The sequence below is a fragment of the Astyanax mexicanus genome, chromosome 16, assembly GCF_023375975.1.
Source record: "Astyanax mexicanus isolate ESR-SI-001 chromosome 16, AstMex3_surface, whole genome shotgun sequence".
Taxonomy (NCBI): Eukaryota; Metazoa; Chordata; class Actinopteri; order Characiformes; family Acestrorhamphidae; genus Astyanax; species Astyanax mexicanus.
In genome coordinates this window covers 39,469,777-39,487,613 of record NC_064423.1, presented here as the reverse complement: position 1 = coordinate 39,487,613, position 17,837 = coordinate 39,469,777, and the positions used below count along the sequence as shown (strand labels likewise).

At 34.8% G+C, this 17,837-nt stretch overlaps 1 protein-coding gene across 10 annotated transcripts in view; it reads right to left on the bottom strand.

Moving 5' to 3' along the window:
* plekha7b (pleckstrin homology domain containing, family A member 7b) overlaps nucleotides 1-17,837 on the bottom strand; it is a 291,689-nt gene that overhangs the window by 57,511 nt on the left and 216,341 nt on the right. For 8 of the 10 annotated variants that reach the window (XR_007424774.1, XR_007424772.1, XR_007424775.1 and 5 more), the window contains 3 exons: nucleotides 11,647-11,730; nucleotides 6,411-6,536; nucleotides 689-742 (listed from right to left, as the gene is read on the bottom strand). Coding sequence is in view for 2 of the 10 variants with exons in the window: in XM_049465414.1 (XP_049321371.1) it covers nucleotides 689-742; nucleotides 6,411-6,536; nucleotides 11,647-11,730 (264 nt within the window). In the remaining 8 variants the exon portion in view is untranslated. The remainder of the gene's footprint in view (nucleotides 1-688; nucleotides 743-6,410; nucleotides 6,537-11,646; nucleotides 11,731-17,837) is intronic. The other 2 variants (XR_007424778.1, XR_007424776.1) reach the window with 1 other exon arrangement.

Sequence of the window (17,837 nt, the reverse complement as noted above, 5' to 3'; positions counted from 1 at the left end):
TTATAGGGTAGTATAAAGCGTATAGGAAATATGGAGGATAGGTTAGTCTAGAGTAGTACAGGATAGTATAGTGAATATAAGGTATTATAGGGTAGTACAAAGGAGTATAGGACAGTATAGGGGTTAAAACGTAGTATAGGGTCTATATGGAGTATAGGGTAGTACAGGGTAGTCTAGAGTTGTATAGGGTAGAATAGTGAATATAAGGTTTTGTATGGTAGTACAAAGGAGTGTAGGACAGTATAGGGGGCTAAAACGTAGTATAGGGTCTATATGGAGTATAGGGTAGTACAGGGTAGTCTAGAGGAGTACAGGGTAGTATAGTGAATATAAGGTATTATATGGTAGTGTACAGGAGTATAGGATATTAAAGGGGACTAAAACATAGTATAGGGTCTATATGGAGTGCAGTGATATTCCAGCTTTTCCACCTTTTCCTAGTGTAAAAATCTATTTGTGAAGTTTATTTGAATTTGGCTTTTTCTTGTCACTGATTTAAATCCGCATTTCATAGTTTAAAAAGCCCTTTTTGTGCTTTTATGCTGCAGAGGATAGAAATGAGAGCTGAAGAATAAAAAGGAGGAGAAACAGAATGCCTGGTTCTGAAGAGGAAGGGAAAGCGCAGGAAAAGGAGAGAAAAAGAGAGCAAGAAGAGGAGGAAGATGAGGGCAGATTCACTGGGGCGCACCTTCAGGTCCAGATACTCCAGGTCCTTCTTCAGCTGCATGTAAGTGTCATCTGCCTTTAAGAGGAGAATAAAGAGAGAGGTCACATGTCAGTAAAATCTAATTTCTCTGCTTTTATTCACAGTGGCTGCGTCCCAGTTGTATACTAAACACTAATAGTTTAGGGTATATATTATAAACTAGTCTTTATAGTGTGGGTTTTCCAGGTTAGTACACTAAATACTGATATACCAATTGGTAATTATCACACATTTATTAACACTACACACTTCATACTCCAAGAATAGTTAATATGAGTGCTAAGTATGCAATTGGGACACAGCCAGTTTCTCACAAAATGAATTGAGTAGTCCACGCTTAGCCCACAATGCCTTTTCTTTCATTCACAGCAGAAACAGGCTTTGAAGAACGACTGTCAAACCGGTGCAGTAATGGGAAACTGTAGTGCTTTTTATCATTTTGTATTTAGGAGCAAAGTGTCAGCCAGTGAAAATTTTTAGCTAAAAATGGGAGCAAAAGAACAACTTTGGATTTTGATAGAAATAAAGAAAAAAAATCTATTCTAATTAAAAGTAGAATGATTTCAAGCTTTCTACAGTCATCATATCTCTACACTCAACTTTATACACACTACCAGTCAAAAGTCTTAGAACGCCCCTATTGTTTAGTATTCTAGTAATAGTGCTTTACGGCCCAGACAAGCTGCTTTTCCATTTTTCCATTATTTTATCTTATTTTCTCTTATCAATGACTTTAATGCTGCTTATCATTTCAGTCTGTCAGATTAATGCTAAATCTTCTCTTCTCTGATGAAAATGAGACTCTGTCCTTAATCATGTTAATCTGAGCTAAAGGGTAAAGCTGCTGTTTCCATGTGGGTCAGCCAGACGTCTTCCTGTAGCTGTTTTTTTTTCTCCAGTTTCTCCAGAGTCTTTTGAAGGTCTAGGAAACAGAAATCCGGTGTGAGATGGACTTTGGTTGTAGTGAAATGTGATAACAAATATGAGGTTTTGTCGAAAAATCCCACATCCATTCACCCCAGCATTCCCAAATACAGCACTTTTAGCTGATGCTTCCAACAGTCTTACAATGCTAGTGATAGGGGCATATAGTTACACATGCAAAGATATTTTTCACTATTTTTCTACCTATTTTTCTCATAATTCTGCCAATGACATTTGGAGCTATTTTGAGCTTGTTAATGCTCACTATATGATGAAGTTGGTTGGTCCTCACTAACTGCATGAAGAGAATCTCATTGGATAATTTTTATCACTGAATTATTTTAAAATTTTAGTTTCTGATCACCATCGAAAAGTCTGTGGTTGTTTTAAATGAGTTTTTTAATGAGTTTATATTTTTCTTATAATTTTATTTTGAATTTGTTTTACTTATTTTTATTCATTTATTTATTATTATTTATTTTTTTATTCTAATGTTTTATATTTTTATATATTTTTTATTTTTTAATTTATATGATTCCAATGTTCTTAGTTTATTATTATTCATTGTTTTTATTCATTTTATAATTTCTTATCATTTTACTTTACTTTTACTATTCTTATCATTTTATTTATTTTATATTTTATAAATTCTTTACTTTTTATGTGTCAATTAGTTTTGATAAATTCTTTCTTTTTACATACATATATTTATTTATATTTATATATTTATTTCTTATTAAATGTTTTCAATCCCTTTTGTACTGTAAATGCTCTGCAACATTGTAAATTAGGGGGTGACCTTTAATGTATTCCTGAGTGAAAATAAAAGTTGACTGATTGATTAATTGATTGATAATGGTGTAAAAATAGTGATTTCTTTTCATGGGCAGCTCTATGCCCCTATCACTAGCATTATAAGCCTTTTGGGAGCATCAGCTAAAAGCACTATATTTAAGAATGCTGAGGGAAAATGTAAATGGTTTATTCCACAAAGTTTGCACTCATTATCATGTTTCACTACAATCCAAGTCCATTTCTCACCAGATTTCTCCTTTAACCCGGACTATAATGTTATATTGTTGTAGATAACAGAATCTAGACAAGCCGGAAAGCTAGTAAAATGAATAAAAAATGAATAATTTGATAAAAATGAGCTGTTAGCTACAAATTTCCAATTTTATCTGGTCCAAACTCAGAGTAGAATCTATGAAAGAGAGCGTTTGTGGGTGAAGAATGGGCCACACAATCACAGACATAATCACAGATAATCAAGGCTGAGTTATTATAGCCGTATTATCACAGTGTCAGTCTCTCTGTTTCTATGGGTTTTAATAGTGTCTGCAGTGAGAAAAGCTGCAGACGGCCTTCAACCGTTTCACTCAGGACTGCTGGTTTGAGTTTATTGTGCTGCTGTTTTATAACCAACATCCGCCTCAATCTTCTTCCATTTATTACAGAGAAATGACCATAACTATTTTATACAGTCATACAGTATAATACCTAAAAAACTGCTACTAAAAAGTGTTTGAGACACTTTTTGTGTGTCAAGTATATAAAACTCTATTATCACATTTGTAACACATTATAATGCATTACAAAAATGTCCATAACTAATCTATTCATTAAATGTACAATACAGTCATGCTTATTATGCAATTCTTTTGAATTGTGATTATAATGCATGATAAGCAGTGCCTGTAATACAGTGAGTTACACAACAACACAGTATAGCACATAAACAGATCAATAAATATATAAGCAATTATATTATCAGCAAATCAGTGCAGAGTTTGCTGTCTGCTGATTTCATTTTCCAGCAGGAATTGGCACACTGCCAAAAGAACCAGTTGGTCTTATATAATATTCAAATTTTCCGAGACACTGATTTTTGGGTTTTCATTGGCTGTAAGACATAATCATCAACGATAAAAGAAATGAACGCTTAAAATAGATCACTCTGTGTTTAATACATCTATATAATGTATGAGTTTCACATTTTGAACTGAATTATATATATATGTATATATACAGTTCTGGAGAATAATGAAGAGAACACTTCAGTTTCTGAATCAGTTTCTCTGATTTTGCTATTTATAGGTTTATGTTTGAGTAAAATGAACATTGTTGTTTTATTCTATAAACTACAGACAACATTTCTCCCAAATTCATAATAAAAATATTGTCATTTAGATCAGTTATTTGCAGAAAATGAGAAATGGCTGAAATAACAAAAAAAAAAAAGATGCAGAGCTTTCAGACCTCAAATAATGCAAAGAAAACAAGTTCATATTCATAAAGTTTTAAGAGTTCAGAAATCAATATTTGGTGGAATTGCCTGGGTATTTAATCACAGTTTCATGCATCTTGGTATTTTCTCTTCCACCAGTCTTACACACTGCTTTTGTGATCATCTATCTTCCTCTTGATTATATTCCAGAGGTTTTTAATTTGGTAAAATCAAAGAAACTCATCATTTTTACGTGGTCTTTTATTTTTTTCCCAGAGATGTATATATATATATGTATATATAGTATTATATATATTTTTAAATTAATTAAAATTAATTACTTTTCAGAAAAAAAAAACAAAAAAACACTTTAAACAACACAATCAACAGGACAACATACAGTATTTTACCTGTGTACACGTTACATGTACTGTATGTGTTGGCAGGCAGGTTTACAAGCAACATGCTTGAAATAAACATCTATAGAGGCAATTCAGAGGGGTACAAAATACACTGACATGCCAAAAGTCATGGGACAGGAGCTAGTATCGTTAAGGACCTACTCTGACCCGGTGATGTAGGATATGTGTGTGTAGGGGTCTCCTGAAGTGAATGTAGATGTGATTTTGTGGACAATTCTAACCAGACACCACCGGTCACCATTATTACCACATACTGTGTTATGCACTGTTGGTGGTAATGCTCATAATCGGGTATTACAATTATTAGGCCTCGCTTAAACTCCCATAATTTACGTCATACTATCTATCCAGTGCATGGACAGCTTGAGCCAGACACTGACACTCACGATCATTACCATCTACCATCTACCGATGTATTCCCATTACTTTTGGCATGTCATATGTGTGTATATGTGTATATTAAAGGAGAAATCCGGTGGAAAATAGGACTAGGGTTGTAGTGAAACATGATAACGAGTACAAACTTTTGTCCAATAGCCCGCCTCCGTTCACCCCCAGCATTCCCTAATACAGCGCTTTTAGCCGATGCTCCCAACAGGTGATAATTCTAGTGATAGGGGCATAAAGTAACCCATGCAAAGAAATCACTATTTTTACATCATTAACTAGCTCAAATTGGCTCCACACTACAGCAGTAGAAAAACACTGTTTATGCGCACTGTACCTTCAGATAGTTCTTAAAATTAATTATCTGGAAATGCACGAATTCCAGCTGCTTTTGAAAATATCTATATAGTATTCATGTTCCCCTATCCTGCCTATTTGTTGGTGCTTGTCATTTTACCCCTTGGCCCTACCCCTCTGTTTTGCATCTGAACACCTAGTGGTAAGGTGTCCCAATCCTTCATAGGCTGGAGATGTAGATTAAGGGGAGTGTTAGGGCTATATGTCTCTTAGAGGCACATTCAAAACAGAGGGCTATGAGAATCACTGGCAAGTTGGGGCACAAGCGACCAGAGAAACTCTCAAATGTAGATATTTTCTTTGTTAAGAAGTACAATAACCACTATATAACTATTATATATATATATACTATTATATAGTTATAATAGTTTAATGTGTAGTTTTTATGTTTTTGACCAACTAGCTAGCTCACATTCCCATTCCACCTTAAATGGTACAGCAAGCAGCAGAAATTGACTATAGTAGGCCTAAAATTAATACTCAAAATTAATACTCATTCAGTAATTGAGCCCTGCACTATGAAGCTCTCATGATCTGACACACATTTTATTGTTAAAGAGTGTGTGTCAGATCATCAGAGCTTCATGGTGCAGGGCTAAATTACTGAATTAACTCTAAAGTGGCGTATTTGTAGCTTAAAATAGCTTTTCTCCGTTGATAGATGGAAACAAAAGGTTTGTAGACCAAATTTTCCTTATTTTTCCAAAACTTTCTAGGTATTTTTATTTTTCCAAAACTTATCCAGGCCTGGAAATTGCTATTTTCAAATTCCAAAAATTGCATGACTTTTCCAGGTTTTTATATGACCATACAAATCCTGCACTAGGGATGGGGGATATACAGTATAGTGGAGTAGCAGCTGAATGGGTGGGACAATTGGGAGAGAAACGAGAGCTTTTTAATGGTGTAAAAATGGTGATTTCTTTGCATGGGTAACTCTATGCCCTTATCTCTAGCATTGTACGTGCAAGAGAAGCGCTGTTTTTTTTTTTTTTTTTCCTTCATTTTTTTGAATGCTGGGCTATTGAACAAAAGTTCATACTTTGTAGTGTAGTTACCATGTTTCACTATACTTCAAGAAAAAGAAAGAAAAGAATAGAAAGGAAAAGAAAGAAAAAGGCAAAATGCAAAAGACCAGAGTTTTATATACACAACTCAGGCTGGCATGTTCAGGTTCTGCAGTCCAAGCTCCGACGGGTTCTCTCTAATACAGTTCATGCTAACTAGCATTAGCATCAAACCACGACACAACCACCCACAGAGCACAGCCGTACAGACGAGGGCACAGAGCGGGAGGGGCAAACGGGACACCATGCAATAGACAGGTGCCTGAAGTGGGACGGAGGGGCGGGGTTTAAGGTTGGGGGCGTGGTTCTGACCCTCTGACCTGCAGGCTGGGGCCTGAGAGGCCGTTGTGCTGGTTCTGCAGGTAAGCGAACGCGTCGCTGCGGACGCTGGCCATCTTGGCCTGGTGTCTCCTGAGCTGGATGAGGAGCAGCGTCAGCTCCTCCGGCTGGGAGCAGAGGGGCAGAGAGAACACTTCAGCACACGGCCACTGGGGCGGCGCCGGTGCACCAGCAGCGCCAACCCAAAACTTAAACTGCGCTAATATGATGAGGATATAAACTACATTGACTATTATGCCAAAAATATTCACCCACCCATCTAAACCAACGAACTATAAACAATAAAAGCAGCAGCTAGTCATGCAAAATGCTTCTATAAACATTAGTGAAAGAAAGGTTCGCTCTCAAGTCTAGTCGTGAAATTTCACTATTCACTATTAAGATTCCATAGCCAACTGTCAGTGATATTATAACACAGCTTCAGAGTCCATCACTACACACCTCCAAACTTCATGTAGCTTCAGATTACTAATAATATCTAACCACCTTCAGACAGCCTGTACCTGTTTTACCTAATCTTATTTATTCTTAACTTTTATTTTTTATTTTAGTTATTTATTTGTTATAGTTTTTATACTATTGCTTTTTAACTTTTTTTGATTATGACTTATTTTTTAGTTCATTTATGTATTTGTATTTTTATTGTATTATGTAAAAGTTAGTTTTAGCTTCATTTTAACTGTTTTTTGTTGTATTATTCTTATCTTGTTTTGATCTTTTTTTTTATCCTAATTTTATTTGTATTTTTTATCTATTTTTATCTTTTAATTACTGTTATTTTAAAAATGATTAAATATAGTTAATCAGTTTTTGGCATGAAAACACAGGTGCTCCACTGACCGATTGAAACCCTGACAACAGTCAACAGTTAGCCTTCCAATCCTATCTTAGCCATGCAGCTAAATCCAGCTTTTAACTTAACAATAAACAGAATAAAGAATAAAATAACATTGTTGTTCCCTTAAATGAGCTGCTGGTGTATCTTCACAGCGTGAACGAGCAGCTCAGTATCCTGTATCTGCTGAGACGCACTAAAGCGCTGTGCTGTTAAGATACGAACGCGTCAGAGCTCACCTGCCTCTTAAAAAGGAATGACAACTGGCACACTGATTGGTTTGATTCACGTTACGCCCAAGACACATCTTGATGATTAATTAGGAAAATTAGTTCATGCATTTTGCTTTGTGTTTTGAGCTGCGCAAGGTGTATTTTTTGTGCCCTCACGATACCAAAGATACACAGACACTCCCTAAATAGCACAATTGACCAATACACCACAGATCACTAAAATAGGGCCCATGGTGTCCCTGAAGGTAATAAATGTACCAATAAATATAAATGCAAAAATGCTTTACAATGACTTTTGACTTAAAATGAACCTTTTCATATAAAATTCCTGTGGAAAGTTGGTCATTTTAAGTAACAACGTTTTTGTGTGACAGTGAGTATATTTACAGTACCAGTCAAAAGTTTGGACACATCATAAATTTAGTGGGGTTTTTTTCATTATTTTTATTTATTTTTATTTCATTTTATATTTTCTGTATTGTAGATTAATAAAAAAAAATTATTTTCTATCTATTTTTATCTTTTATTTACTGTTATTTTAAAATGATTAAAAGTAGTTAGTATTTGTATTGTTGATATCAATGTACTTCCAAGTCAAAATAAAGATTAATATAATATGATATTATATTAGATCAACAAGAGTAGAGTGTAGAATCCAAGCCCAACATCACTAAAATATAATGCAGTCCAGCGGATAAGGATACTTTTGGCAATATAGTTTACATATATCATTAATGCATCATCAGAGACAGTAAAAATCCTGGTTTAACTGGATGATGTGCTGCAAAAACGTAATAAGAATTACGTCTTGTACTAGAATGATAGAGTCTAGGAATCTGGATGTATCGTGAAAATGTAGTTAAATATCTTGATATAATATTCCACCCCATAAAACCGACAGAGAAAATGCAGAGATGTGCAAAACTGAGGTGCTACTTTGAAGAATCTAAAATATAAAACATATTGTGGTTTGTTTAACTTTTTTTTTTTTACTTTAGTAATAAAATAATAAAAAAAACTATGAATTTAAGGTGTGTCTAAATGTATTACTGGTTCTGTATAACTGTTTTACTAATTATAAAATAATTACATGACCAATTCTCTATTATCCATATTTTTTAGGTTATTCCTTATGTATGTATTTCATCTATTCATTTTTTTGGTGGTGTAAATCTGTATAAACATATGTGAACAATATACAGTACATATTTCTCTGGGCTCTAAACGTTGCCATCTGATTTTCTCTAGCAGTTGTCTCAAAAGTGCCACCAAAACAGTCTGACGCTCACATCTACAGCCGTCACACACTGCGGAAACGTGGTGAAGCGCAGGCTCGGTGACGCCTGACGCGGCTGAGGAAACAGAAACGCGGTAAACAGCCCGGCGTCTAATTTATATACTGAGCTAATTTTAACCACAACAGATTGTTCAGTATTCTGCGTGTCTTACTTATGTTATTATATTTTTACTGGAGTACTGGATGAATGTGTTATTTACTAATTTAAATGTAAACATTTTTTATTAATATCCATTTACTTTTATTCTAATGTTATAGATATATTATCACTGTCATGCAAAAACATTGTATTATCATGATATGATGAATGGACCAGCGGATTAAGTTTTTTTTTTCGTTTTTTTTCCATAATTACCAGTGTGAAGATGCAAGGTGTGTGTGTGATTTTTAAATACCGTTTTTTTTCTGATTATAAATCGCAATTTAAATCCTTTAATTTTCCCAAAAATATTCATTGCTTCTTAAGTATAAATTCTATCAGTTAGGTATTAAGGAGCAGTAAAGCCACTCTGTTGAAGTACAGCGTTATACAGGAGTTTCAGTAAAGTTTCTCCAGCATTAAGGCTGGGTGCAGCAGCATTAGCATTAGCCGCTAACTACAGCGCTAGCTCTCTTTCGTTGTTCAGAGATGAGTATATCGGACTGTAGCCTGGCAGAGCACGGAGTCCCTGTCGTTCCCAGTCTCTTCCACTGTGTTATAATATCACTGACAATTGGCTGTGGAATATTTATTAGCGAGTAGTGAGGAAATTTCACGACTGGACTTGTTGTTGCACAGGTGCTGGATGTTTGTAGAAGCAGTCCCAGCATGCCTAGCTTCTGCTTTTATTAAAGTTTAAGGGTTTTGAAGAGTGTGCAAATATTTTTGGCAATATAGTCAATATAGTGCATATATAATGTGTAAAATATGTGTAGCATCACTGTCAGAAAAAAAAACTTGAATATCCATATTTGCCATCTTTGTTTTACTTTTTTTGAAATACGCAAATCTGACAGATGTCCTATCGTACACCCTGTGCAAGACGTGTCGCGATGCTCATTGCTATCTTACACCCTGCACAACAGTCTAATTTCACGCCTTGTTCCTGCGCTGTTAAAATAGCGTCTGAGTTTAGTAATAAATCTACACTGATGGGTGTGGTGGTCTGGAAGTGAGATGTGATTTTTGCATGTTGCTATCTTGGCGGCGGAAAACACAGGTGCTCCACTCACCGATTAAACCCCTGACAACAGTCAACAGTTAGCCTTCCAATCCTATCTTAGCCATGCAGCTAAATCCAGCTTTTAACTTAACATAACAAATAACATTGTTGTTCCCTTAAATGAGCTGCTGGTGTAACTTTACAGCGTGAACATGCAGGTCAGTATCCTGTATCTGCTGAGACGCACTAAAGCGCTGCACTGTTAAGATACAAACGTGCCAAAGTCAGAGCTCACCTGGCTCTTAAAAAGGAATGACGACTGGCACACTGATTGGTTTATTTTACGTTACGCCCAAGACACATCTTGATGATTAATTAAGAAAATTAGTTCATGCATTTTGCTTTGTGTTTTGAGCTGCGCAAGGTGTATTTTTTGTGCCCTCACGATACCAAAGATGCACAGACACTCCCTAAATAGCACAATTGACCAATACACCACAGATCACTAAAATAGGGCCCATGGTGTCCCTGAAGGTAATAAATGTACCAATAAATATAAATGTAAAAATGCTTTACAATGACTTTTGACTTAAAATGAACCTTTTCATATAAAATTCCTGTGGAAAGTTGGTCATTTTAAGTAACAACGTTTTTGTGTGACAGTGAGTATATTTACAGTACCAGTCAAAAGTTTGGACACATCATAAATTTAGTGTTTTTCTTATTATTTTAAAATGTTCTGTATTGTAGATTAATAATAACTGATCCAAACAATGAAGAAAATTATATGTATTTATTTAATAAACAAAAAAAGTGTTAAACAAACCAGAATATGTTTTATATTTGCTGGATTTTCTCAGTCAGCTTTATGAGGTAGAGTCACCTGGAATTCAGGCTTTCAGTTAACAGCTGTGCTGCTGAACTCATCAAGAGTTAATTCCTTGAATTTCTTGTCTCTTTATGTTTAGTTTGAGAGCATCAGTTAAAGTAAAGTAGTGAAGAGGTAGAGTTACAGGTATACAGTGAATAGTGAATATTTATAGAGTAATATTATAATCCAGATTATGAGAAGCAACAACTACTCAACTAAGTAAAAAAATACAGTTAATCTGAAACATTTCAAGACTTTTGAAAGTATCCTCAAGTGCAATACGAGAAATGAGAAGAAGGTGTGTCCAAACTATCGACTGCTACTGTATATATATACAGCTCTGGAAAAAAAAAACACTTAAAACCAGGAGTGGCGTACATTCATCCAAAAGCAGTGTGTAAGACTGGTGGAGGAGAACATGATGCCAAGATACATGAAAAAACTGTGATTAAAAACCAGGGTTATTCCACCAAATATTGATTTCTGATCTCTTAAAACTTGTTGAATGAATGTTAACTTGTTCAGAGAATAAAACAACAATGTTCATTTAAATAGCAAAATAAGAGAAATTGATTCAGAAACTGAAGTGGTCTCTTCATTTTTTCCAGAGCTGTATATATATATATATAAATGCACACATACAAACACCAATCAAGCATAACATTATTCTCAGCGCCACTGATCATACAGGACACATATTAAACTCCACAGCAGTGCTGCTGGAGTTCTTAAACACTGTGGTTGTGTTTGATCGTTTAGATATAAATGGTATTGTATTGTATCATATACTCAGTATCGGTATATGAACAACACGCCCCTCTCTGTTACAGAAATCTTACCGTTTTCCCGTGTAAGCTGGGAGCGCTGACGGTGTGTGTAATGTAGCCCATGGTCGGCATGGATCTCCTCTCCATCTGAGCCGTCTATGGGGTGAAGAAAGAAAGCAGAACTTAATTCAGAGCTTGATAAATTCACTCAGAAAGCAGAAGCACGAACAAGAAAACATGCCATGTTCCGCCAAATCGGTGCCATTTCTGTCCCCAGGAAATTAGAGTGCTAGTGAGTGCTAATAACAGGGTTGAGTGCCAGTAACAGGAGTGAGTTCCAGTAACAGAAGTAAGTGCCAGTAACAGGAGTAAGAGCCAGTAACAGGCGTAAGTGCCAGTAACAGAAGTAAGTGCCAGTAACAGGAGTAAGTGCTAGTAACAGGAGTGAGTTCCAGTAACAGGAGTAAGTGCCAGTAACAGGAGTGAGTTCCAGTAACAGGCGTAAGTGCCAGTAACAGAAGTAAGTGCCAGTAACAGGAGTAAGTGCTAGTAACAGGAGTGAGTTTCAGTAACAGGCGTAAGTGCCAGTAACAGAAGTAAGTGCCAGTAACAGGAGTAAGTGCTAGTAACATGAGTGAGTTCCAGTAACAGGAGTAAGTGCCAGTAACAGGAGTGAGTTCCAGTAACAGGAGTAAGTGCCAGTAACAGGAGTGAGTTCCAGTAACAGGAGTGAGTTCCAGTAACAGGAGTAAGTGCTAGTAACAGGAGTGAGTTCCAGTAACAGGAGTAAGTGCTAGTAACAGGAGTGAGTTCCAGTAACAGGAGTAAGTGCAAGTAACAGGAGTGAGTTCCAGTAACAGGAGTAAGTGCCAGTAACAGGAGTGAGTTCCAGTAACAGGAATGAGTTCCAGTAACAGGAGTAAGTGCTAGTAACAGGAGTGAGTTCCAGTAACAGGAGTGAGTTCCAGTAACAGGAGTAAGTGCTAGTAACAGGAATTAGTTCCATTAACAGTGACACCAGTGAGTGCCACAGGAATGAGTATTGTCTTCTGTTTTTTTTATTTATTAATGTGAATATTAGTTAATATAAACCACTTTTTTCCAAATCTGTTTGGTTCATCATTAATCCATGATTTTAATAAATAGCATTTACCATTACCCTTTCTTTAAAATAATGACTTTCTTGATATAAAATCAAAGGAATTAGTCGTTGTAAAAAACTAAGTAAAGTTAGTTGTGATATTATATATGTGTTATTGGATTTAGAGTTAAAAAAATATATATATATATTTATATATAAATTAAGTTTAATTTGGAGGAGTTGTCACAACACGCAAATGGCACCCATTCAGTGGAATGGCCCATTAATATTACAGTAACAGGAGTGAGTGCCAGTAACAGCAGGGTGTTCCAGTAACAGGAATGATTTTTGTCCTCTGGTTTATTGATTTATCAATGTGAATATTAGTTAATATAAGCAACTTTTTTTCAATTCTGTTTAGGTTATCATTTATCCATTTGTTTAATAATTTGCATGATAATAAATTTGTTCAGTTTCAGGTTTGGGTCTTTTTAAAAATATAAAAATTACGTTGCATATTTTAGAAAAATACAATGTACATGCATGTATAGTGTTTTTTTTTTTTGTCATATTTATCAATTATCAAAGGAATAAGTGGCAGTAACAGGAATGAGTGCCAGTAATTTTTATTTTACCATAAATATCAATTATTTAATCATGCAGTCAACCATATCTTTAAAATAACGACTTTCTTGAGAGAAAATCAAAGGAATTAGTCGACTTTTAATCCATCTTCGGATTAGAAACCTTGTAAAAAATTTAATTAAACTGCCTGAGATTGACAGAACAGTACAAGTTTAGTTTGGTTAGCTGTTATATTATATATGTGTTATTGGATTTAGAGTTGAAATCAGATAAAATAAACGTCCATACATTTATTTTAGAAGAGTTACAACAAAGCACCTATTCAGTGGAATGGCCCATTAATATTGCAGTAACAGGAATGAGTGCCAGTAACAGTAGGGTTTTCCAGTAACAGTAATACGTGCAAGTAACAAGAGTGTTTTTTTTTTTGTTTTTGTTTTTTACCATAAATAAAAATTATTTGAACCTGCGATTAAAAGGCGTTCTTGAGAAAAAAATCAAAGGAATTATTGGACTAAGTGGCTTTTAATTTTTTTTTTAATGTCACATTAAAAATGATTTTTGGTAACAGGACTGAGACAGTAAAGCCGCTTGAGTTTGACCAATACATTTTATATTGTACATCTATGTTTAATATTTAGTTAAATATATGTGTTATTAGATTAAGAGTTAAAAAAAATATTTCAAAAAATTTGTTTATTTTGGAAGAGTTGTTACAACAAGCAAATGGCAACCATTCAGTGGAATGGCCCATTAATAATGCAGTAACAGGAGTGAGTGCCAGTAACAAGTAACAGGAGTGAGTGCCAGTAACAAGTAACAGGAATAAATATACATTTTTTGAAAATGCATTGTTGAGAGAAAGCAAAGGAATGAGTGGACTTGCTTTTAAACATGCTTTTTTATGTTTTTTAACGTCACATGAGTTCATGTTCTAAATTGTATATCTATGTTTAATATTTAGTTAAATATATGAGTTATTAGATTTAGAGTTGAAAAAAGATTTTGAAAAATACGTTTATTTTGGAAGAGTTGTTACAACAAGCAAATGGCACCCATTTATGGGAATAGCCCATTAATATTACAGTATAATAAAACATTAGTCCACAAAATATATTCAGCATATATTCAGGATACCCTGTGCTTTATGCTTTACGCTTTACGCTTTCTGGTTTATGGTTTTTCTTCTGGTGTCATGCAGAAGTCAGCAGCAAAGTTTAGCGCCCACAACTTATTCACGGCGTGCAATCATTTCCATGTTTTGCTACATTCATCTGCAAAAAAAAAAGGAAAAAAAGGGAAATAGCAGAAGGTGTGTGCCGGGTTTGAAATGCCACAGGGCTTTGAGGAGTTGACATTTTTGCTTAACACACAGAATCCCTCCACCGGGCCCATCACCGAGCCTGAACAGGACCATAAACAACGAGAGATTTAATTAACTACACATAAATTATCTCCAACCTAGCTTTCTTAAAATAAGATTTGTTTGCTAGCAGCAGACTGAACAGTGCGGGCGGTGCTCTCCAGCGCTATTCCCTGGGAACTACTTTTTTGCTGCATAATAGGTTTTTTATTTAAAACAGGAGATCAGAAGAAAGAGAACACTGATGCTGGAGATGGGGCTGTTTATAGGGAGCTAAGGGAGCCCTTGGCGAAATTTTTACCAGTTAAGAACCTCTCGCTTTAACGATCCTCGGCGGAGGTCCGAGGAAGAAATCGTGCTACAAAGATTGTGCTTGTTGATTCCTGAGTAAGATAAAAAAAAAGGAGGCTTCATAAAAAAAAAAAATTATGCATGAATTTATTTTATGTACTGGACATGGAAAAACACAGTTTAATTATAAGCCACAGTATAAGCAGGGTTTTATATTTGATTATGTCTAATCATAAAGATTAATGTGTAATTCTTTGAGTATCTAGAGCAACCCTTATTTGCAAACCCTTATGTGCAAAACTAAACTTTATGGCATCATTTTAAGTTAAGGTTTGGATTTAAAATGTTTTTAAACGGTATAAATACAATAGATTTGTGGAGCAATACTCTCAAAATTTGATGACTTATGCAGCAGGTGTGGAAGCTCCCTGGCTAATATCTGCTCCCTGTGCCATGTGTAGAGTCGCGTGACTGGTTCATCTGTCCTGGATAGATTCATATGCAATAAATTCTTCCACATACTACTTGTTTTGGATTTTACTTTAAGAAGATTTTAAGAAGTTACCAGGAACAATTTGTGATAAATTATTTAGACTGATAGTGGAAACTCTTGGTCACATTTATTATACAGAAGCAAAAAAACAAAAAAAAAAAAAAAACAGCGTACCAGGGTGTGCACGCCAAGTTCATTCCTGCTGTTTGCTTTCTTTTGAAAAGCATCATTTGTTGAAGATGAGTGTCTATACAGTACTGGTAGAATATGAAATTAAACCACTAATTGTTGAACAAGAGATTTTCAATCCCTTATTGGACTGGGCGACTATACGTCTAATTTAAACCAAAAAGTGGATTATTATAATATTTTGGGAATGCACGAAAGTAGAAGATAAATGGATTGCTATCGTGGGCACATTATCTAAACCATTCTTACTTGATTTATTAAATTATGATTTTTTTTTTTTTGCTATAAAACTTATTAAACTATGAAATTGCCTATTATTTTGACTCCTTTATGTATTTTATGTAGTTTAAATTATTCATCTGTAATTCCATTCTTATATTTGCCATTGCAATTGCAACCATTACCTATGATTTCCATACCTATGATTTTATGATTCACATGATTATTTTAAAATATCTTATATATCTTATTAAAAAGCTGGGTGTATGTATTTATTTATTTATTCCTTCATTTATTCCTTTTTTGACAATTCCTTCTTCATGTAATTGCTCAGCTACACTGTAAATGAGGGCCACCCTAAATGTACTCCGAGTTTAAATAAATGTTGATTGATTTTTTTAAAAATTGTAATTTTTTATTTTTCCAGTGTGTACTTCCAAGAATTGACATTCACAATGTACATTTATCTTTTTTTGTTATAACTTCTGATATCACAGTTATCAATTTTTTATGCCTTACGAATACAGAACAAGGAACTATTAACACTGAGGATGCCTTAAGTTATTGTGCAATAAAATGAAGTAAAACCAATGTAAAAAGAAATAAAATAGTTTTCTGGGTAGTAGTAGTTTAGTCTGTTTGTGTTTCAATTAAATCTGGTCTTTTATTCTTCATGTAAATTGTCAATTTTTAACATTTTTGCAAATTTTGACATCTGCAGCCTAGTAGCATATGTAAATTTTTCCATTACATATATTAATCCATTCTTCCATTACTGGGGGATCAGGTATCCGCCAAAAGGTTGATTAATTGATTAATTGATTGATTGATTGATTGAAGACAAAGGTAATGTAAAAACACTGTTATATGTAAAAATGAGTAAATAAGCACAATTTTAAGATGAAATAAAATGAAGCAGTGCTGTTTACGGGCGCCGTTTTTGCTGCAGTGGCCTGAGGACGACGCTGCCGCTGCCGGTTTGTTTTCTGGTGGTTTTGGGAGTAGCTCTCCTGGGTTGGTGTAATTAGTGAGTTCACACGCGGCGTGACTTCTGCTGAGCTGGGAGTGAGAGTGACAGTGTGTTTTCTTGTGGAGAGCTGCTGAGAAGATGCCAGCAGGGCCGGCTCTGATGTGGAGGGTGTGGCAAAGACTTTAAAACTCGCTATCAGTCGCAGCAGGGAATCAGGACACGGTCCCACACACACACACACACACACACACACACACAATAACACGCCCCCTCCACCTGTGGGACGGGCTCTACGCTGAGGACTGTGTGAATCCTGTGGGAACCCATGTGTGAAATCCTTTCAGAAACCAGCATAGGACTGCTTCTCATGCATTTATTCCCACTAAAACACACACACACACACACACACTTTAACACACGGCCTGAGAGCCTGACACATCCCGACCATCTGAGAAAACTAATAGAATAACTCCACAACCCACCGCAAGCAGTGTGTCCTCAGTGTTGGGAAGGTTACTTTTAAAATGTAATCCCTTACAGATTACTGATTACATCACTCAAAATGTAATTTGTAACGTAATCAGTTACATTACTTCAAGTGAGTAACGTAATCTGATTACTTTGGATTACTTACAATATTGTCGTTTTTTTAAGCCTGAATAAATGTAGCAACCACATACTGCAAATTATTCTTTTATTTTTCTTTCCAGTTAACAATTAGATAAACAAATAAAAAAGCCTTTTCAATCACTCTATAAAAATACTTATGAAACAATTTCATCAAACAATTTTATGAAACACTTCTATAAATTGATAATAAAACAATTTAAAACCAAACAATGTAACAACAACTGTAAGCTATCTAATTGCAGGTTTGCCACCAGTGTTAATTTTGACAACAAATTTTGATTTAGTCTTAGTTATAGTCTTGTGACGAAAATAGCATTTAGTTTTAGTCACAATTTAGTAATTTAGTCAACTTAGTTTTAGTCGACTTAATGTCATAAGAATATAGTCTACTAAAATTACAGTAAATTTAGTCGACTAAAATGTAAAGGGTGTAAATGTAAAT